We start from the raw sequence: 23,939 nt of genomic DNA, 5'->3' as shown, positions 1-23,939 counted from the left end.
TGTTTGAGGCTTTAGATTTGTGTAACTGCAAAATGCATTGCACTGCTGTTTATTCCAAATGGAATCCCAAAGCACAGAAACAGTATCCTGTTTTGCAGGAGATTTAAAATGTGCTGCAGGTTTGTTGCTTCTTGTGTTGGGGTGTGTTGCCAGTCCATTCGAAATGAATAGGGTGCAATACACGTTAATGCCTGACACAACGTACACGTTAATGCAACACACCAGTATGCTGAGGTGTGAAGGGAGCCTAAAAGATTGGCCTGTTGCATAGAGATTTTCCAAAATAACAATAAACTGAATCACTATCATCTCTTAGCAACATTTTAAAATACACCTAGGTACAGAGCTATTTTGTCATGTTAAAGCCAAGGGATATAGTCGACAATCAGTAGGATGTTTCCTTGGCGGGGGTTAATACTACTAAGGGGCTGCCACAGGCTCTCATCAAATAAATTAATAAAAGCCATACTCTATGAATGGAGGGGGTTGACCAATCATTTGCCCCCCACCCCTTCATTCATAGATAAAGTTTCATTCATAGAAGCTGTAGTATGTCTTCTATGAATGAAGCAAAAGGGTGAGCATAGATGGGCTCTCTTGTTGAGAGCCTGTGACAGCCCCTTAGTTCTATTAGGATTTATTTGACTTATGTGTCCTTGTTAGGGAAATGTTATCTTTATTTTTCCTGGTGAAACGAAAAAAAAACAAAGGAAAAAAATTAAATAAAGTGGGGGGCGCAGGAGAGCAGATTGTGGGAGAGCACAGCGATTATTGGTCACATGTAAAAATCCAACATGCTGGTTGTACCCAAGTCGTTTGATGGATCAACTTGAGTACAATTACCCTGCCCGTGAATGGTTAGAATCTCAACTAGTCCCTGCTGAACCAGCTAAGATTCAAACCATCTAAAGCCAGCTTAAGCGAGGCACGGTACATTAAAGCGGAGTTCCACCCAAAAAGGCAACTTGCGCTTTTCGAAATCCTCCCCCCTCTGGTGTCACATTTGGTAGCTTTCAGGAGGGAGGGGGGAGCAGATACCCATCTATACCCATTTCCGGGAATATATATACACGCGCATATCTACGCCATGTCTGGCGCCTCCCTCCTCCCCCCGCTGTCTTCTGGGAGACACACAGGGACCAGAAGACAGCAGGGACCATTCAGATCGTGCAGCGTGACTCGTGCATGCGCATTAGGGAACCAGGAAGTGAAGCCGCAAGGCTTCACTTCCTGATTCCCTTACCGAAGATGGCGGTGGCAGCACCCAAAAGCAAGGGACAGATCAGCTTTGAATGACTACATCGCGGGCGCCCTGGACGTCTTTTAAAAGTCAGCAGCTGCAGTATTTGTAGCTGCTGACTTAAAAAAAAAAAAAATGTCACCAGAACTCCGCTTTAACAGACAGACTAGTTATGGATCACGATCATTTAAAGACGGGCACTCAGAGAATGTAGAAACCATTTTAGTGCAGCTGTGTGTGGTGACTTCTCATAGATCATTAACACAGAAGTGCTGTGGCTAAGAGTGACTTTTATAGTTTTAGAACATTTAGTTGAATGTCATCTTAGACCATGATTGGTTCAAAACAGTCTTCCACAACCAAGTGATGTTCCTCGCATTACTGTGTGGAGTTACAGACAGAAGAACAGGAAGTGAGGATTTCTCAGAAGAAATAAGGACATTTAAAAGCAAAATCAAAGGATGAGGTAAGTGAAGGAGGACTGCACTAAGGTAAAGGAAGCTATTGAGGGGAAACAAAAATTGTACCTTTACAACCCCTTTAAAGCGGTGGTTCACCTGATTTTTTATTTTTTTTTTAAAAGCCACCAGCTACAAATACAGCAGCTGCTGACTTTTAAAAAATTAACACTTACCTGTCCAAGTCGCCGGTGATGTCGGCAGCCGAAGCCGAGCGGTAGCTTCACTGCCCGGTTCCCTACTGCGCATGAGCGAGTCACTCTGTGCAGTTCCCACCGGTCCCCGTTGTGTTCTGGGAGCTGAATGTTTCTCAGAACACAACGAGGGGTTGACGCGGAAGGGCCGGACTCCCACGGGAGTCTTTACCCGGAAGTGGTGCAAATTCCTGTTTTATACAGGTATCTGCGCCCCCCTCCCCCGCTGAAAGGTGTCAAATGTGACACCGGAGGGGGGGGGGGGTTCCGAAAAACGGAGGTTCACTTTTGGGTCCAGACCAAAAGTAAAAACTTTGTGGGAAATCAAACCCAGCCCCACACAAAACTGAGAAATCCAATTGCAGCAGAGTTACTCTTTAGTAATAAAAAGTACAAAGAGAGACATATACATAAAAAACTCTTTATATAAATTTTGGGCAAAATGTAAGGAACAATAATTGTAATATTTATAATATGTACACAATTTTAAAGTCTGTCTGTAGGCTAAAATTACTGCTACAGTGGTTTTAAGCTGTTGACTGCTCAAGAGATGTTTTTGAAGTGGTCAAAATGGCCTTCGGAAGGCTCTCTCTAGCCAGCTGCATTCGTCGTCGCGCTCTCTGGAAAGCATCTGTAAAATAACAAAGAATTGGCGTTTGCTTTCAAGTAGAAATACAGAAAAAAAGGTATTAACTCTTGGAACTGAATTCCAGGAATGGAATCCATTGTATAGTTAACATTGATCCCATTTTGGCTAATATAATTATGTTTATGTCTTACCTGTGGGCCTGCTGAAGAAGCAAAGAATCACTGTAATAGTCACCACTACTACAGTGATCAATGCATGCCCAGTGGCTGCCCTGCTGCATAGTAACCAAAGTGGGTCACATGCAGGGCTGGACTGGGACAAAAATGTGGCCCTGGACTTTATCCAGACTGGCCCAGGGCACAGCACATCAGGGTACAGTGCACGACAGGGTACAGAGCCTGGCACATCAGGGCATAGCGCACATCAGGGTACAGGGCACATATCAGGGCACAGAGCCCGGCACATCAGGGCATAGCGCACATCAGGGCACAGCGCACATCAGATCAGAGTACAGAGCCCAGCACATCAGGGTACAGGGCACAGCACATCGGTGCACAGGACACACCACATCAGGTTACAGAGCCCAGCACATCAGGTTACAGAGCCCAGCACATCAAGGTACAGAGCCCAGCACATCAAGGTACAGAGCCCAGCACATCAAGGTACAGAGCCCAGCACATCAAGGTACAGAGCCCAGCACATCAAGGTACAGAGCCCAGCACATCAGGGTACTTGGGACACATCAAAGCACACGGGGGAACATTCAGAGCACATTGGGGCACATTCAGGGAACATCAGAGCACGATCAGAGCACATGGGGCACAATCAGGTCACATTCAGGGCACAGTGTTTACTTGTAGTTTTCTTCAAATGCAGAGTAGCGCCTGTAATAGGTCCTCTCTCATGTCACGCAGCGCTGCTCCCCGGCGGCCCCTCCTCTCCTCGTCCATTCCAGATGGAAGAGAGGAGGGGCCGCCGGGGTGCAGAGCTGCGTGACATGAGAGAGATAGACACTTCCTGCGCTACTCTGCATGCATCTCGATCTACCCGTCAGGCGCCAACTGTCGGCGATTGACGGGTAGATCGCTGCGGACCTCCGGGGGGAATTCACTTACCGCAGATGCAATAGGTGGCCGCTGAAACCGGCCCACTGGGAAAGTCCCAGTAGTCCTGATGGCCAGTACATGCCTGGTCACATGCTTGGCATAGGCACCATTCACAAAACACCTTGCATTTTTGTTGCGCTATAATGCTATTATGGGATTGGTTTAGTTTACATGCTTACACTAGAAACCTGATCTGAATATGTATTTTAATTCACGCTTTTATGAATGTTTTTCATGGATTATGTAGTTTAATAAAATGATTTATTTTAATCATTGGGTTCCTATAAAGTCCATGTTGTCATGCATTTCCTTTTGTGTCTGCCTATACACCGATGCCCCCTGCCCCAGCACCAGAACCAGGAATTGCCCAAAAGGTAAGTATTACAGCCCTCTTCTAATCTATTTACATTAAACTGCTGTGGTGGGGGTGGTTAGGGTGTTTAAAATAGCTTTAGTATATATGAGGTCCCAGCAAACTTGGCTGACTTTGCAATGCCACGAGCTACAGGCCTCATGTGGCTTTACTTGATATGCGCCAATCACAAATCCCTTTCTATAGAAGCATTTTCTTGAGCCAGATTATGTAATAAAAGACAAGTAATCAGTGAAGCATGTGCGTCACGTTACCGTCTGCATACCTTTGAACAGTCCCGCATTGCATGGGACTGGCTTGAAATTTTTGTAAAGTCCCAGTGTCCCACAAATCCAGGCTGTGCCCTGCTCCCAATTGCACCCCAAAGAAAACAAGGTGTGTGGGTGCCAGTACATGTTTTTTTTCCAGACAGTGGCAAGGACACCAGAGGTTCAAGATGGGCAGTACCAGAAGCAGCTGCTGTAGGAAGCCACTAGTACCCCTGAGAGGAGGACAGATCTCAGAGCTCCAGATGGATGGGAGACAACAGACCCTGCTGCTTCATCAACACTTATGAAAGCTGAGGTGGTAGTTGTAAGATCTTAGTTTGGGGTGGTATGTTAGAGTGTACGTGTGTGTTAGTGTATATAAGTGTGTGTTGGCATTTATGTGATTAGTGTGTATGCATACCTCCCAACAGTCCCAGATTCTGTAGGATTATAAATGGAATTTTTAACAGTCTCACTCACAACCTGACCCTCGGAATGTTTTGAATGGGGAAGTGAAACATTGCAAAGAGTGGAGGAAAAGTCAGAAGCACAAGTATCACTGCAGAGGTGTGGAACTACAAAAACAATATGTTTTAAATCCTTACAGTAATCGTGGAGCAACTTAATACCTGGTATACCTCGGTTTCACTAGGTAAAGATGCTGAAAATCTGTGCTAAGTGCTAAATAAACTCTGCCACTGAAAGTCCTTGCCTGTGCAGAAAGTTTGAACTGACTGGGGATCTTTTTAAATAACAACAGCACATGTTCTCATCAATGATGCTTATAATTATTTTATTAAAAAGGTTGTGAAAGCCTTTTTTTTTTTAAATAACAAACAGGTTTATACACTTACCTGATCTGTGCAATGGTATTGCACAGAGCAGCCCCAAACCACCTCTTCTGGGGTCCCCCACTGGCAATCTTGGTTCCTCCTCTAAAGTGAACTGCTTGCTAGGGGGTGCATATATGAACTCGCTCCTGAGCCAGGCTGTGTGCATCCATAGGCACACACAGCGCAGCTCGGTGCCACCCCCTCTTCACAGGATTTTTTTGACAACAGCTGGAGCGAATGGCTCCCACTACTTCCTCTGTGTTCTGTGAGGTGAGAAAGAGACCAGCACTGCTGCAGACGGGCACAGCACTAGATCAAGGGAGGGCTCAGGTAAGTATTAGGGGGGCAAGGGGGTGATACAAATACTGGAACATTTTTTACGTTAATGCATTAAGATATAAATATGTTCTGCCTTTACAACTAAAACCCTACATCCCCATTAAATCATTCTCTGCAGCCATTACCTTTTTTACCACCACCCCTCCCTTTTAGAATGTAAGGTCTACGAGCAGGGCCCTCCTGTACCTTTTGTATTGAACTGTACTGTAATTGTGTTGTCCCCCCAATACACATATTAAAAGCGCTACGTAAACTATTGGCGTTATATAAATCATGTATAATAATAATAATAATACAACTACTTTAAGTTAAAGCCCGACTCCAGGAAAAGTCCATGGGCCAGATTCAGATACAAATGTATCTTTAGGCGGGGGTAGCGTATCTCCTATACGTTACGCCGCCGCAACTTTGTGACGCGAGTATGGTATTCAAAAAGATTATGTGCCCGAAGTTACGGTGGCGTGGCATATAAGGGCCGGCGTAAGCCCGTCTAATTCAAAATTGGAAGATGTGGGCGTGTTTTATGTTAATTCAGTGTGACCCCACGTAAATGACGTTTTTAACGAACGGCGCATGCGCCGTCCATGAACGTGTCCCAGTGCGCATGCTCCAAATTACGCCGCAAATAGTCAATGCTTTTGACGTGAACATAACTTACGCAAAACCCTATTCCCGAACGACTTACGCAAACGACGTAAAACGTAAAAAATTAGACGCTGGCCCGACGTCCATACTTAACATTGCGTACGCCTTATAGAGCAGGGGTAACTATACGCCGGAAAAAGCCTTACGCAAACGACGTAAAAATACCTAATTTGCATATTCAACGCGTAAATCTCCGGAAGCGCCACCTAGCGGCCAGCGTAAATATGCAACTAAGATACGACGGTGTAAGAGACTTACGCCGGACGTAACTTAGTAAAATTCTGGCGTATCTTGCTTTCTGAATACAGAAAGAAGATACGCCGGCGCTTCCTAGAACTTACGCGGCATATCAATAGATACGCCAATGTAAATTCTATCTGAATCTGGCCCCAAATCTTGCCTTGATTGGGTCTATGCACACTGTGCAAGGGTCAAATGCTCATTTCTATCCAGGGGCAGAAAAAGCTGTTTATTTAGCCGATCCTCTGCTACCCCAGCAGTCACCGATCACTTATGCTCTGGCAATGGATCTGTCCCTCGGCATCCTCATGTCCAATGGGCCCTACATTGGTCTTGATGACACCAGGGGCATCCAACTGCCGGAGTGACAGGGAGAACCAGCTTCGAGAGTGGAAGATTAGGCAAGTACCTGGTCCCCCTACACAAACTTGCAGATTAGATGCAGGCCTACTGCAAGGGAAGATTTGTCGTTTTTCATTATTTAATAAACAGCATATATGCAGTCCATATATGAGTGTTTCAAAGATCATTTCAATCTATATAGTCCACTCTGGTGAGACAGATACACTATTTGTTATTGGAAAAGCGATCCATAGTTCTTGGAAACACAGTGCAGTGATTGTGTAGACTTGTTAACATGAATATTAGTGATGTGTTCTGTACAGTTATATGCTCTGTAGCTGAAATTTGAAATCTGACTGAAGTTTTAAAGCTACAGTGTGTCTGAGCAACAGCAATCCCCCCAACTGGCCTGTATTCTGTAGTGTTAGTTCTCTGTGTATTTTTTTATTTAATCTTTTTGGGTTTTTGTAAGATTCTCACTCACAGTACAGTACTTATGGAGTTTTTGTGAATACAAGCAGTGTAACAGTGTATACAATATGTAAGCTCAGACTCTTGCTCCTTTAAGTTACACCCAAATTTTAGCGCAATTTAGTTCTGCCCATTTTAGTCACAGAGCGCCGCATGTCTTCTCAATCCCCAAGTGTCACTCATTCTCAAGTTCCAAAGTTGGAATGTATGAGTCTCATATAAGGCGACAACAGATTCCCTCATAGTAAGCTCATGGGTGACATCACCACATAGTCATTGCAGGCGTCGGTGATCTCTCCTTTTCACTGAAGCCAGCCGCTGGGGAGATCGTGTGACTGGACCAGAGCACCCTGAGAATAGCCAAGTATAGGCGTCTTCACTTTACAGGGTAGTTGGTATAGGGCTTAGAATGGGAAAAGGAGCAGGCTTAAAGAGTAACTCCACTTTTTTTGAGAAGAAAAAAATAAAAAACATTTCCCTCTGGGTGACCCATGTACATTACAAGTATTTTAACAAACTTTGCTGCAGAGTCCTACCTTTTGTTATTCTGGAGAAATCCCTGTGTGTTTGTCTGTGTCCATGTGGTAAGTAGATCTAATGGGGGTGGTTTTATAATTATCAATCATCTACTTCACCTTCAGGGCTCTAATGAGGAAAATAGTATCCCATTAGATCAGTGGTTCTCAACCTTTCTAGTGCCGTGACCCCTTGAAAAAATTTCCCAAGTTGTGGGGACTCCTAACAGTAAAATTATTTTCATTGGTCCCCATCTACGCCACGTGCAGCGCCTATATATTTAAGCCTTATATAGTATATCAGCTTAGTTTATTGGTAAAAATACTCGTAAAATGCAGGACTTCAGTGGGTGTAAAAAGATGTCTGCTTGCCGTCTTCTAACTGTAGCCTTACTGCTGACGAGAGTACCAAGATGGCGGCGATGGAACGTCACTTCCGCGAGGTCTCGCTGGCGGAGACGGACAGACTCCGGGGGTACACACAGTAACTTCGGGTCTGTCTCGGCCAGCCTTGCAGATTGGACTAGCATTCGTGACCCCCTGGCGAATCAGCAATCAACCCCCCCCAGGGGGTCGCGACCCCCGGGTTGAGAACCGCTGCTTTAGATGTTATTTCCTTCTGGGAGTAACTCACCAAAAATAAAATTTTTGTTTCAGGGGATTCCCGATATCGGACTTGTATCCTAGTGCAAACTTCTGGGAAAATCAATGAGCCAATCACACAAGCAATTGCATTGCACTTTACAAAAAATTACAGAGCTACATATTGAAAAGGAAATTTTTAATAACATTCAATTGCAATATGACTTGAGTCACAATTGTATATGCTCTATTATTATTTTTTTTTATTTGCCATTTTTTTTTGCCAGGAAAGTAGAGTAAAGGCCCGTACACATGGTAGGACATCCAACAAAATTTCCCTTGGATTTTTGTCCTAATTGATTTGTCCGGTCACACCCATAGCATACGCACAGTCAGACTTTTCTGCAAACTTTTCTAAAACTTTCCTAACATCACGTGTTTTTTTTGCTCTTTTCTGCTCTTTACCGCCACCCTTTGGTTAACTTCTGCTATTGTTTGTTTCTTTTAACATTGGTTCTGAGCATGTGTATTTGCACTTTGTCCAAAAGTTGGTTGGATTGCTGTACACACAGTCAGGCAAGGCACCATCGGACTTTTGTTGCCGAAAAGTTGGTCCGTTCGCAGACCCAACTTTTTGTCGGATGAAACCAGAAAAAGTTGGTCCGATGGAGCGTACACACGATCGGACAAATTTGAAAAGTTGCAGATTTTGAAGTTGGTTGGCCAAAAGTCCGACCGTGTGTACGGGGCTTTACTCTAATAGGTAGATTCACATAGATTGGCCCAACTTTAGGGCGGCCTAGCCTAGCCTTTTTAGGCTACACCGCCGTAAATTAGTTAGGCTAGTAGTGATTCTCAAACCACTTACCTGCTAATCTACGGCGGTGTAGCCTAAAACGAGCAGGCGTAAGGGCGCCTAATTCAAATGACTTGGAGGGGGGCGTGTTGTATGGAAATGAGGCTTGACCTCACGTTTTTTGACACTGCGCATACGCCGGGCGACTACATTTCCCAGTGCGCATTGCGGCTAAGTAGGCCGTACGGGCCTATTGATTTCGACGCGGACGTAAACGACGTAACCCCTGATTCGCGGACGACTTGCGCAAACAACGTAAAAAATTCGAACCTCGCCATACTTTATCGTTGTTATTCCACCTCATAGGTGGAATAACTTTAGGCCGCCTAAGGCCTTACAGAAACGACGGCGTAGGCCTGGCGTACGTTCGTGAATCAGCGTATTCCCTCATTTACATAATCTACGTCGGCCGCAATGGAAGCGCCATCTAGCGGCCAACAGAAACATTGCAAGCTGAGATAGAACGTCGCAAGCCGGCCTATCTTAGCTTTGTTTAAGTGTATCTCTGTTAGAGAATACACTTAAACAAACGCCGGCGCAGATTCAGAGTTAGGTCAGCTTATCTACTGATAAGCCGGCCTAACTCTTTGTGAATCTACCTATAAGTATAGTTAGTATTTGACTGGACTTCTACCGTGAAAATTGCTACACCAAAAATGGCCACTAGGTGGGTTAGTTTAACATATAAAAAATACAGGAACTGAAATACATACCAAGGACATTGAGAATAGAGCTTTGCTGACTGGAGCCTCCCAGGCGATCCAACACACTTTGCATTCTTTTCCTCAGAGAACTGCTGTCAAGGAAGGCCCTAAGGAGCAAAACATACATAAATGGAGTAAAGACACAACTCAGAAAAGCCTTAAATGGCTGTAGGGAATGCACAAAACAAAGCATTTCTAAACAGAGAATATTTTCTGATTTATGTAAAAAAAAAATTTTTTTTTTTTTTTATTAATAACATTTATGGAAGGCCAGGTAAATGTAGCTGGAGATTAGCAGCACAGAAACTTTTTTTTAAAATGAAGGTTCCATATATTCAGGGCTATTGTTCTAATGACAGCTGATTTTCGGTGCAGGGATTTCAAGGAGTCTGGCAAACAGTTTTTTTTACACTTTCAATACATTTTTTATTGAAATTTTTCATAATACGGGTCAAAACACGAAGAAACAGAACAGAACTGACAATGTGCTGTTGGGGTTGTGGTAAACCTTTTTTTCCCCCTAACAGTACATCAGGCTGCACAGCCAAGTTTCATAACTATAAGATAGAACTTCGGCAACACAGTTTGGGTCCTTTTATATACATAGATGTACACGATTTTAGCAGGCACACCTACATTTTCAGTTTAATATAGCTGGATACATTCCAGATTAAAAAAAAAAAAAAAATGAAAAAACATTAAAACAAAATACGGGCAAAGTCGTGGGGCCTATTTTACATCTTTATATTGTTACATGTCTGTTTTTTGGGATATTTTGCAATGCACAACAGTACGTTTGGTAACCCACTGCAAGATGGAAATCAGACTCCAATGCCTCGTACACACGATCGGTTTTCCCGACGGTCAAAAGACAGTCGAGAAAACCGAGGGGAAAACCCAGAATCGGCTCGGTCCCTTTTCCCCTGTACACACGGCCTGTTTTACCGACAGGAAAACTGCCAGGAAAACTTTGGTCGGGAAAACCGGCCGTGTGTATGCTCCCTCACAGTGTTTCCCATAGGAAAACTGCAGGGAAAAAAAACGCAGCGATTTGCAGCGAGAAAAAAGAGAACATGTCGGGAAAACTGCTAAGGAGCATACACACGGCCGGTTTTCCAGACCAAAGGAAAACACGGCAGTTTTTCCGACAGGAAAAATGATCGCGTGTACTAGGCATTAGGCTAGTTTCACACTGGGGCGGGGGGCGTTAGCGATTGTAGCGGCGCTATTCGGCCACTAGCGGCCCAAAAGATGCTGCATGCAGGACTTTTTTCCTGTCCTGCAAGCGCACCGCCCCAGTGTTCCAGGCTTTCACACCGGGGCTAAGTTTTTCAAGCCCTATGTTTATCCCAAAAGCACCTAAAAAACATCTGTGTGAAAGGGGTCTATGGCTACTTTCACACTGGGGCATTTTTCAGGCGCTTTTGGGTTCAAAATAGCACCACTTCGGCAGTGGTGCTTTGCAGGCGCTTTTAACCCTGTATGTAGACATACAGTATATTAAAGCATGATGTAACAGTCATCTGTTTTTATGAAAACTATTACGGCAGCAAAGTATATTAGTGCACAAAGTGAACATGAAGAACGTTTGACCTAGAAGAGTCAATTTACTATGCAAAGATATGATGTACGGAGCACTTAGTTGAAGAGCCTATGTTGATACTGCTTTCTATGCCAAGAATAAAGAGTAGAGAGACAGAGAAAAAAAAAAGGTAGGTAGACCAAGAGCACAGAATATGGTCTAGAATCCAGAAAGACATTTACAATCAAAATGAATGCACAGCAAGCATATAAAAACACAAATCCTCCTGCCAGGGCCGTCTTTATCGCAGGGCAAATGGGGCAGGTGCCCTGGGCCCTGTCACTGTTGGGGGCCCAAAGCAACCCCCTTAAAAAAAAAAAAAAAAAAAAAAAAAAAAAAATTTTTTTTTTTTTTTTTTTTTAGGGGTCCGGAGGCCCCCAGGGGCCCGGAGGACCCCAGGGCCCCAGATGGCAACCCCCCCCTTTTTTTTTTTTTTTTAAATAATAAAAAAAAAATTATATATTTTTATTAAAGGGACAATTTAATATATTTTTATTTTATTTTTTATTAAAGGGCCAATTTTTTTTTTAGAGATCTGGGGGTCCCCAGGGGCCCATAGTTCCCCAGGGCCCCGGATGACAACCCCCCTTTTTTTATAAAAAAAATATTTTTATATATATATATATATATATGTTTATTATTATTATTATTATAGGACCCAGAGGTCCCCAGATGGCAACCCCCTTTTTTTTTTATAATTTTTTTTTTTTTATATATTTTATTTCTTTATATATATATATATATATATATATATATATATATTTTTTTTTTTTTTGTTTTATTAAAGGGCTCAGAGGTCCCCAGGGCCCCATGTGGCAAACACCCTTTATCTTTTTTATAAATGTTTATTTTTTTATTTTTGTTTATATATTTTTTTTATTTTTTTTTTATTTAAGGGCCCAGAGGTCCCCAGGGCCCTGGATGGCAACACCCCTTTTTTATATATATTTTTCTTTATTTCTTTTTTTTTTTATAAATGTTTCTTTATATATATTTTTTATTAAAGGGCCCAGAGGTCCCGGATGGCAACCCCCTTTTTTTGTAATTTATTTTTATTAAAAAAAAAAATATTAAAGGGCCCAGAGGTCCCCAGATGGCTACACCCCTTTTTTATATATATTTTTGCTTCTAAATTCGCGGCAGCCCCCCCCTGCTTCTCAATTTCAGGCGGCAGCACCCCCCATCCCGGTTCTCTGCTCCAGGGGGCCCATGCCTGAAGCTGTGTAAGTGGCCCCATAATTCCCATTAAGCCCCTGTGCTGCCCACAAATCAGGCTGAAAATCATCAGCGGCACGCAGCCAGTGACAGTACCGCTTCCCTTCCCAGTGTTTTAAAATGTACAGCACCCCTGGCTTCCCTTTAGACGCGCACTTCTCCCTTCCTGCCACTGGGTGCTGCTTGTATATAAAAGAGAATTAGAATGTGATTTTATAACATCCCCAGTTTGCTCTTCCTGAGGCTGACTTCTTCATGTCCTGCTCCTCAAGGTATGTCACTGTTTGCTAATCTATATTGTAAATTGAAGTTTTCTGTAGAGTGTGCCCAAAGTCTTTATAATATGTGATGATTCACTGCAGGTCTGGTCAGTGTTTTAAAAAGTTCCTCTATTTTACACATGGCATGGGGTCACAGCACCGTCTGTCCATTCTGCTTTAGCACCATGGGACCCCATGCCATGCCATGTGTAAAATAGAGGAACTCTTTAAATCACAGACCAGACCTGCAGTCCAGGCTGAGTAAGGTCTCAGAGCACATGGCATTACTGTCTGTATTTAACTGCTTGATGGGCTTATTTTGGGCCGGGCTGGTTCACATGTATGTGTTTTGGCGGCCCACATTTGCGCAGGCACAGCAGCCCATTCATTTGAATGGGCCGCCATGCCTGCGTTTCCTGCAAAGAAAAGCGCATGTCTCATGTAATAGGCTGCGCACACGGCACGTCTATGCCCATCAAGCACTGAAATACAGCACTGTCTGTCCATTCTGCTGTCTGCTGTGACTTATCTGCAGTTCCCGCACTGTCAAACTTGCTGCATTTTTAGACGTTTAGGTCACGCTTTTAAAAACACAGTGCGTTTGTGTGTGCAGGAAATGCAGGTAAGTAGCATGGTGCAAAAGCAGAATGGATTTCAAGGCAACTGTATTTTTAAAATGCTGAATGCACCTTTTTTCTGCAGGAAACGAAGGCATGGCAGCCCATTCAAATCAATAGGCTGCTGTACCTGCACAAATGAGGACCGCCAAAACATACATGTGAACCAGCCAGGCCCAAAATAAGCTGGAGGGGTGCCCAAAAAAAATGTTTGCCCTGGGCCCAAACCATATTAAAGACGGCCCTGCCTCCTGCGCTCTGGTGTTCCGCCAAACTGGGTACAGCAGTGTGGTCTAACGGCAAAATCAGAAGTCTTGCAGCCCTCCACAGAACAAAGGGTGTTCATATGGCTAAAACGAAAAGAAAGGAGGGCGCACCGACCTTGTGCATTACCACTTAAAATTTAATTAAAAATAGAATAAAAAGCAATGGTCCTACTCACAAGACAATCAAAATATAGGCGCTTTATAGACAGCTGGACTGGACCTCGCGGCACCTGCCAGTGGAACTTCAGACATCTGAACGGCTGACGCATTTCTGGGGCGTACTCCCTTCCTCAAAGCCTAGACAGTCCGTGATACCTCTCTCCTACTGCGTGTACTCCTTTTATTTAAGTGCATGTGTGTAGGTATGGGTGTCCCCCAAAGGCTACTGGCCAGTGGCTGCAAGCCCCACCCCTATCACGGGGCACCACCTAGCATGGATGTCACCCCAGACTAGCAGCCACAAATGGGAGGGACAGACAATGCCAGAGCAATCAAGCACCTCTGTAAATTCCCCAGTCTCTCTCTCCGTACACAACCAGTGGCAGGAGTCACCAGACCAACCAATGTATTAAAAGGTAATCACAGTCCCAAATAGCAAGCAAACAGCAAGCATATATACATTGCTGTTCCACGGACCAACATTTTAGCCAAATTGTTCTTCACATAATCACAGAAAGGGGACTCATTTGAGAAATAGAGACAACAACTCTTTTGGAAGCTTGTCAAAAGCTCATCAATGGGATCCTTAAACACTGGTGCATCCGCAACTGGTAGGGTCAGTCACTGGTCTGTAAAGCATTTGGGGGGAATGAATCGTTTATCTTAAAGGGTCACTAAAGGAAATTATTTTTTTGCTGAAATGACTGTTTACAGGGTATAGAGACATAAGAGTTAACTGATTCCTTTTAAAAATGATTAAAAATAGATAAAAAAGCAATCATATAATGTGCCTGCAGGTTAGTTTCACTTTTAAACTGGTTTCATGTTCCTGTGAACTAGAGAGACACACAAAACAAAAACAAACAAATCCAGGGCAGAGTTTTGTTTTTAAAATTAATCTGATTGGTTCTGTTAAGTTTTAGACACACAGTAATGACCGCTTAGACCACCGTAAAAAGCTCCCAGTATGATGGTTATAAGGAGCCAGACAAGCAGGAAGTGTGGAGATCACAGCAGAATTACAGCCACTTCAAAGAAAAAACGAACAACGAGGACATGAAACCAGTACTGCAGTAAGGTATTTAAGCTATTTAGCTAAAAAAAAAATTCCTTTAGTGATCCTTTAAGGAGTTTACCTGTCTCCATACAGAAGAGGTTTAAGCAAGTAATGCACTGGAAAATTGTTGCTAGTCTTGGAGTCCTTCCAAGATCCAGACTAGTAACAGTACTAGAAGATGCGGTGGCTGTTCTATTTTCAGAGTGACCGATTGAATCAATAAAGAACAATATGGTATCATTAAGCCTGGGAGCCATGGCAGGTCCTTCGTGCTCCTCAGGAACAAATTCATCCATCAGAGATTCCTAAGACTTTGTCCGATAAAAATTCAGCAATAGAAAGCTCAGAGACCATTACAGCTGCAGGTACTGTATGTGTTGGGGTTCTAAATACGATTTAAACCTAAAATGCATGTTCAACTTGCGCGTGCAAAGAAAAACAAATGCTCTGGCAGTAAGAGAGTTAAATAAATCGTCTGTCACTAGTGCTGCATTTTTGGGACTCATTTATTGGGGCAATTTAAAACATTTGTAGCCACTCTCCATTAGCAGAACTATTTGTCCCAAAGATGTGCAGCCACTCTTGTGCTCCTGAAGCTGGATGGGCTAGGCTGCTATCCTGCCATCATTGATAGAAAAGTAGGAGTCGATATACTTTTTTGTATGCTTGTAGGGGATTTCAAAGACCTCAAACTACAGGAGCTAGCAAAGGTTTGTCTCCAAGATACTCCTGTAATGACCGCAAAGTGCACTCTGTGAGATGATCCCATCAAACCACAGCTTTACACTACTGGGATCCGCAAAGCACAAGTAGACTGTAGTTCCTATTTATCGTTTGAATCACAGCTACCTCCTGTATAAATTGCTTACTCTTACCTTGACTGGTGTATAGAGTGAATTCGAAATGTCACTTTGCCAGTTGTCTCTGTTCTAAATCCAAAGCGACTCAGCCGCTCTCCCTACAGGGAAATGGTAGTAGAAAATACATTGGTTAGTGCTTCTGCCTGGCAACACTAAGGTCGTCACTTTGAATCCCAACCACTGCACTGCACTGCCTGCCTGGAGTTTGCATGTTCTCCCTGTGCCTGTGTGGGTTTCCTCCATGTACTCCTGTTTCCTCCCACAATCCAAAGACAGCTGGTAGGTTTATTGTCTTCCAAGTTGGCCTTAGTGCGAGTATGTATGAATGTGAGTTAGGGACTGTGACGGAACGTCCGTCCCACACTCCGCTTGAGTGCTTCCGTCAGTATATCGCTTCCTAAGTCTTGGAACACTAGACCAATGGATCGGTCTATAGTAACCTCCAAGAACCAGACAACACCAGTCTTGGTGTACATCAGGAATAGCCTTTTATTTGAGATCTCACACAAATATATACACAAGGATCACAATATAAGATGTAGCCAGAAACCTAATTAACATGAGCTAATTATCTAATCCTTTAGACAGCTTAGGTGACCTTTAAGTTCCTAGCCTGGCTGTCTCCTAGCTCCCTAACTACAATACACATTATCATAAATACAAACACATGACACCTTCACACAATTGCAGGGTTAGCAAAAGCAACAATGGATGCCAGAGAAGCCACACTAGACTAATTTACATTAAAGAAGACAAAAGACAGACGGGTGGTTGGAGGTGATGACATTAGCATCTCCTGAGGCCACGTACACACGGTCATTCCAAACCGATGAGAATGGTCCGACAGGCCATTTCCATCGGTTCACCGCTGAAGTGGCCTGATGGTCTGATGTGCGTACACACCATTGTTCCAAAAAACGATCGGTTCAGAACGCGGTGACGTCAAACACACGACGTGCTGAATAAAACGAAGTTCAATGCTTCCAAGCATGCATCGACTTGATTCTGAGCATACGTGGGTTTTGAACCGATGCTTTTCTGTACTAACCATCGGTTTGGACCGATCAGGCAGCGGTCCATCGGTTCGATTTTGAAGCATGTTTTAAAATTTTGGACCGAAGGAAAACAGACCGATGGGCTATATACGCGGTCGGTTTGGACCGATGAAACTGAACCTCGGTCGATTCTCATCGGTTTTGTCCGACCATGTGTACGCGGCCTTACAGTATATGTCCCAACAGTATGAATCAGTCACTCTTTCCAATATGGCATATACAGGGTTCCCAGAGTCTGTATGTCTTGGACCTGAATCCAAAGTAATACCACCTCAGGGGTCCCCAGGCATACAGCTCACAAAGAGCACCGTCGTTCCCCCAAATGCCAGAGCCCATGATCACAAGGCAAGAGGCTAGCACTCAGTCCCCTCCAAAAGCCTCTGTCCTGGCTGAGTCTGTGACCTTAGATTGTAAACTCCTTAAGGACAGGGACTGATGTGAATGTTCAATATATGTAAAAGTGTTGCGTAAATAGTCGGCACTATACGAGTACTGTACCTGTAATAATAATAATAATAACTAGCTACTTTTTTTTTTATGATTTATGTTAGTTGTCTTGCATACAGTACAACAATAAATCATTACAATGAGAAAACCTACCGTTGTTGTCTCTCCTTATTATACATTAGAGACATTAATACAGTACATTGTTTAGTTACAGGTTTGCAAACACAAAGTAACAGAAAAAAAAAAAAAAAAAAAAAAAATAAGAACTGGAGCATAAACTAACCAGCTCACTTGGGATTGCAAAGGTAGATGCCGGCCAGGCCTCCCAGATTCGGTTGTGGGTGACCTCTACTTTATTTTTGTAATATCAAGCTATTACTTTGAGGCTTGTTCACATAACCTAATTTTGTAGCCGACTTTAAGGCCCCATACACACGACAGAGTTTCTCGGCAGAATTCACAGAGAATCTCGGTCAAAACCCGGATTCTGCCGAGAAACTCTGTCGTCTGTACACTTTTGGCTCGATGGAGCCGCCGAGGAGCTCGTCGAGAAAATAGAGAACATGTTCTCTATTTTCTCGTTGTTCTATGGGAGAAGGCGGCCCGCCGAGCTCCTCGGCGGCTTCATCCCAGAACTCGACGAGGAACTCGGCCGTGTGTACGGGGCCTAAGTGTTTCAATTGTGGAGCACAAGGGAACTATACAGTAATTGTTACCAAGCAAAAACTGCAAAAAAAATAAAAGAAATGCAAAAAAAAAAAAAAAAACACTGCAAATAACTCTGGATGACAGAATGAAGATCAGCAGCTCTGCAAAGAAAATTGGCAGCAAATCACCCCTGTACACACAGATCCCATGCAGCATACCACCCCTATGCATACATATCTCTGGTAGCTCAGATCAATATTAGTTTAACTCCCTGCTGAACATATATCCCCTAGCTCCCCAACCTCGGTGCTTCTGCACAGGAGAGCAGGGAAAGGAGAGGTGAGAGAAGCTGCTTGCAGCCCTGACAGCTACTATATTAACATGCAGATATCACTGCACTGACTGGTTGGGAAGGAATGGGGGTGTGGTATTGTGTGCAGGGGAGTGAAGAGGCGCACCATCATAAGTGTTTTCTCAGAGATCAAGCTCTGTCTTCCCAATGCAGGCTGCCATTATCACTAATCACATTTAAACTTCCAAGACTTTCTTGTCTGAAAAAAAAGGGCTAGATTCAGGTAGGGGCGCGCATTGTTACGGAGGCGCAGTGTATCGTATTTACGCTACGCCGCCGCAACTTACAGCAGCAAGTGCAGTATTCACAAAGCCCGCGTAATTCAAATGTGGAAGGGGGGGCATGTTTTATGTTAATGTGTGATGACCTGACGTGATTGACGTTTTTTTACGAACGGCGCATGCGCCGTCCGTGTACATATCCCAGTGTGCATTGCTCCTAAGTACGCCGCAACAACGTATTGGTTTCGACGGGAACGTAAATTACGTCCAGCCCTATTCGCGAACGACTTACGCAAACAACGTAAAAAATTCAAAAATCTAAGCAGGAACGACCTCCATACTTAACATTGCGTGCACCTCATAGAAGCAAGAGCAACGTTACGCCGAAAAAGCCTTACGCAAACGACGTAAAAAACTACCGCCGGGCGCACGTACGTTTGTGAATCGGCGTAACTAGGTAATTTGCATACTCTACGCCGAAAACGACGGAAGCGCCATCTAGCGGCCAGCGTGAGAATGCACCCTAAGATACGACGGCGTAAGAGACTTAAACCAGTCGGATCTTAGGCTAATGTTGGCGTAGCTTGCTTTCTGAATACAGAAAGAAGATACGCCGGCGCAGCTTTGAATTTACGCGGCGTATCTATGGATACGCCGGCGTAAATCATTGCTGAATCTAGCCCAAAGTATCCTACAGTTTGTGTTTTTGGAACACATTTACTGCATTACATAGGAGGCAGGCAAAATTTAAACAAATCATCAGATTACTGTTTAAAGTGAGTAAAATGGACTGGTACACTACAGGGACATCGATGTAAAGATGAATCCCTGATGTGGTAGGCCGTGTTCCCTATTTGCATTTCAATGATTCATTTTTTTATTTTCCTTACAGTGTAGATTAATCTTAATTCACAAACCTGAGACTCAATCCTGTAGGGCCCTTAAAAATCCAGCAAGCCAGGATTTGCAGAATAGACTAACTGGTACTATAGCTTGTCCCCCCTAAGAAACATAAAATAGAAGTTGATAGTTTTTAAGAACAAAAACACCTAACTCGGAAAAATTGGCTTGCCACGGTCAATATACAAGAGGGGTACCAGTCAGTGGGCAGGCGATTGTCAACACATCCAATTATGTACCATTCCACCTAACAGATAAATACTTTGTTGAGATTTAAAGGGGTTGTAAAGGTACATGTTTTTTCACCTTAATGCATTCTATGCATTAAGGTGAAAAAACATCCGAGGATTAGCGGCCCCCTAGCCCCCCGTTTACTTACCTGACCCCTCGAAAGTCCTGCGCTGTGAACGTGCTGGCTTCTCAGCTCATTCATTGGTTAATAGCAGTGCAGCAATTGGCTCCCGCTGCTGTCAATCAAATCAATGACGCGGAACGCTGGGAGTGGGGCCGAGTGATACAGTCGGCGGCTATAGCCGCCGGCTGTATCGTGGGAGCGCGCACGCAAGCTAACTCCCTTGGGAGAGAGCTTCCTATTAAGGGGGTTAGCTGATGCGGGGAGGAGCCGAGACAGCTGCCGAGAGACCCCAGCAGAGGGGCTACTCTGTGCAAAACAAGCTGCACAGTGGAGGTAAGTACGACATGTTTGTTATTTAAAAAAAAAAAAACGGAACCTTCAGTGCCCCTTTAATACAACCTCTACCTGTGTTATAGGACTCTTTGTGAAGAGACAAAAAGGCCATTTTAAACCAAAATATGCCTTACGGTGCCTCAGACTTTGGTTAGAGAGAAGAACTGCTGCACACACAGGGTGTTTTTTTTTTATTTCAGCATTCCAAATGGAACACTCAAGAATAATAGTGAAGCACATCACCGCTAAAACACCACATCTCAATATAGGCTCCGAAAGTAACATCTCCATGGATAACAGATTTACCATATGACAGTCAAAGTTAATCAAATACAGTACAAGTCCTTAGAATATGCTTTACCTGGAAAGTTCCGGGTGTTCTAACATAAGCTATATCTTCCAATTCTGGGGATCCTCCGATAAAAAACCTTCTGAGCTCTGACACTATCCCAAGCTCTACAGGCCGCCATGTTTGTGCAGCAATCTCATGCATTCCTTGGGATAAGATAAAATAGAAAGTCTGTTTTAATTTTGCATGTGTACAATTCATGAGGCCATAAGCTCTGGAAGAATAGCCTCATCGTTTGGTTTCATTACAAGTATATATCCACTATACTATATTTAAAGACGGTGTTTATTGTTTGTGAACCAGAAACAAAATTTTAACAGATTTTAAGGCACTCTAGGTAATTGTCTCCTCTCCAAATTGGCCCTAGTATGTGTATGCATGAATGTGAGTTAGGGACTTTAGATTGTAAGCTCCTTGAGGGCAGGGGCTGATGTGAATGTACATTATGAGCTAGAAGCAGAGACATTTTAAGCCAGCGTATCTATTCATACGCCATGTAAGTTAAAGCATGCTCCGTCGTATCTATGCGCGGTATTCAGGGAACAAGATACGCCTGAATTTCTGCTTCATCCGACCGACGTAAGTGTTAGTACGCCGTCGTATCTAGGGTGCATATTTACACTGGCCGCTAGGGGCGCTTCCGTAGATTTACGCGTAGAATATGTAAATGACCTAGATACGCCGATTTACGTATGTACGGCCGGCGCATCAATATACACTGTTTACGCAAGGCGTACGACCGGCGTAAAGTTACCCCCGCTATATGAGGCGCAGCCAATGTTAAGGTATGGACGTCGGAACAGCCGTCAAATTTTACGTTGTTTACGTAAGTCGTACGGGAATGGGGCTGTGCGTAGGCTACGTTCATGTCGAAAGCATTGAGCCGACGTAGCTTAGGGAGTATACGCGACGTGATTCTGAGCATGCGCCGTTCGTACGGCGCTTCATTTACATGGGGTCATGATTAATTTCAATACAACACACCCACTACCAGCCTACTTTGAATTAGGCAGGCTTACGCCAACCCTATTACGCTACGTCGCCGCAACGTACGGGGCGAGTGCTTTGTGAATACTGCTCTGGGCTCTCTGCGCGCCGTAGCGTATATTTGATACGATACGCCGGCAAAACTATGCGCCGAGATACCTGAATCTAGCTCTATGTATGTAAAGTGCTGCATAAATTGACAGCGCTTTAAGTACCTGTAATAATAATAATAATAATAATAATAATATACACCTGGTGGGGAACAAACAATGCAATTGTTTACTTGCCTGGAGTATGTGGCAGGACAACAGATCCATAGCCTTCAACTCGATACCTTTGCCAAAAGTCCAGAGAGAGGACTTCAAAGTAAAGAACTGGCCACTGCGGCACCTCTGAAATGAAAAAAAATTGCATTTGTGTTTTTTTTTTGTTTGTTTTTTCCCTTACAACTGTATTTCTGTACTTTTCTACTTTTCTCTAATCACCTTCAGCCTCTACCTCCTCAGACAGGAAAATCTCAAAGCTGAATGGATAGCAGAAATAAGCTACATTGTCCTGGGGGAAGAGGATTAGAACATTAAAGACTCGATATGGAAATGTTGCCAAGATTTAATAGAAGAGGAAATAAATATAAAGATGCATTTCAAGCTGCTGTTCTGTACAGGTAAATAGAGACAAAATATGCCATTTATAGTTCTCATGCCGGTGGTCATCTCTGTGGGGGTTTGTATATCCAATTTGTTTTTCAGATTTTGTTTTCTCCAGAGGGTCCAGTTTCATCTGTAAAAGGAAAACTAATTTTGTTCTGGCCTATGGCCAAATAGAAAAAGTTGGGATTCTTCTCTAATGCTCTTTGCAATGTTTGAATAACCAAGTCTGAAAGTGTGATGACAGCGGCTAGTACTTATGTACATGTGTGTCCTTTACATGGTACAATATGTAAAAGCATAAAAAAAATAAAAAATCTGTTCTCTGGGATGGCTGTGGCCGTCAACACAGATGGGTACAATGCTGAACAGCATATACATTAAAAGTGAAACATACAGCCTCCATAGTGTATTTAAAAAATATAAACGACCAACATAAACAATAAAGATGGCTGCTTCTACACACAGTGCACAATTGCAAACTATTGTATGTATCAGCTGTAGAGCTGCTATAACTGTAAGGCCTTGGACCAGCCTTTCTGGTCCAAGGCCTTACAGTTGCTATTGGTTCCTTGAGCAGTGCGGAGTTAACTTCCTGTTTGATGATGCCCCAATAGTTCTGGCACCAATCTCACTTGGCAGAACCACTTGCATGGCACAAGCGTAGTCTCTCATCAAGGCTAAGTCTTTCACGTAAGCAACTACTGACACCAATGATCTTTCTGGATGTCTGCAAATCAAGTGGCATAGGACCAGCATAGCCCCTCCCAGTGATGCTCTCTCTCTCCTCATAGGCTCAGAGAAAGCTGCAGGAGCCATTTGCTCAAGCTGAAGTCAGTCAAAGCCAATGAGCAGAGAGCGGGGGGTGGCGGTCGAGCCGCACTGTATGTGTTATTGACACATAGAGCAAGCTCGGGAGTGAGCCTGCATGTCTGCCCCACAGAAAGTGCTTGCTAAGGAGACAGACAATGAAGAAGTGCACCAGCGGAAGGACTCCAAAAGAGGAGGGTCCAGGCTGCTCTATGAAAAAAATAATTATCATTAAAAAAAAAAAAACACCACAACTGATCATTTACAGTCACTTTAAGGTAATAAAATATTAAAAGGAATAATAGGTGCTTAAAATTGGAATAAATTACAAGGGTGGATTGGGCATCTGACTAAAAGCGCAGTTCCTGTCATTTGTTTGTTTATTAAAAGTCAGCAGCTACAAAAACTGTAGGTACTGACTTTTAATAAAACACACACTCACCTGTCCCCTGATCCAACGGAGCACTCACCAAAGCCGTGTTCTCCCTCGGCAGCGGTGGCATCCTTACCATATGCACCCGGCTGTCACAGCTTGCGGCTTGACAGCCAGATGCCCACTGTGCATGTGCGATCGATGCTGCGCTTTGCGACTGGTCCTCAAGTCTTCTAGGACCTGTCATGTGTCCCAGAAGACTTTTCGGGAAGGAGAACTTCTGCTTCCGATCTCCTAAGGTGACCGGAACAGAAGTGGGAGCAGGTACCTGTCAAAATTGGGTACCTGCTCTCCTCCTCCTCCCCAAAAGCTCAGCTTCACAAACAGGAGTCGGGGGGGAGGCCTTAAAGCGGAAGTTCCACTTTTGAGTGGAACTCCCCTTTAACAATTCATACTCCCCTTTGAAAATGTAGTTTTTCTGGAATAAATACAAGGCCTCTTGTACTCTCAATTTTGGTAGCTGTAAAAATGATATTGGGCAAATGGTTGAAAAAAGATTGTCTAAGAGTCACAGATGTAATGAGACATTTGTCCCCTAATATTATTCTGGAATTTTATAATTACATATGTCTGTGAAGGTTTGCGCAAGTAAAAGAAAGTACATTAAGCCATGGTATTAATACTTTGAGCAGGAGAAAAGCAGCGCCAAAA

At 43.6% G+C, this 23,939-nt stretch overlaps 1 protein-coding gene across 2 annotated transcripts in view; it reads right to left on the bottom strand.

Moving 5' to 3' along the window:
- Nucleotides 1–2,299: 2,299 nt before the first annotated feature.
- The window catches only part of MKS1 (MKS transition zone complex subunit 1), a 49,203-nt gene continuing 27,563 nt past the window's right edge, over nt 2,300–23,939 (bottom strand). Inside the window, exons 13-18 of one of the 2 annotated variants that reach the window (XM_040338326.1) lie at nt 21,884–21,953; nt 21,686–21,790; nt 20,424–20,557; nt 15,767–15,849; nt 9,745–9,842; nt 2,300–2,523 (exon numbers count right to left, since the gene is read on the bottom strand). In XM_040338326.1, coding sequence (XP_040194260.1) covers nt 2,420–2,523; nt 9,745–9,842; nt 15,767–15,849; nt 20,424–20,557; nt 21,686–21,790; nt 21,884–21,953 — 594 coding nt within the window. In that variant the 3' untranslated portion in view covers nt 2,300–2,419. Of the gene's footprint in view, nt 2,524–9,744; nt 9,843–15,765; nt 15,850–19,391; nt 19,477–20,423; nt 20,558–21,685; nt 21,791–21,883; nt 21,954–23,939 lie in introns of those variants that run through there. The other variant, XM_040338327.1, reaches the window with a different exon arrangement.

Source organism: Rana temporaria, chromosome 2, assembly GCF_905171775.1.
Source record: "Rana temporaria chromosome 2, aRanTem1.1, whole genome shotgun sequence".
NCBI classification, from domain to species: domain Eukaryota; kingdom Metazoa; phylum Chordata; class Amphibia; order Anura; family Ranidae; genus Rana; species Rana temporaria.
Note: the sequence above shows the minus strand (reverse complement) of the source record. Positions and strands in the feature narration are given on the sequence as shown.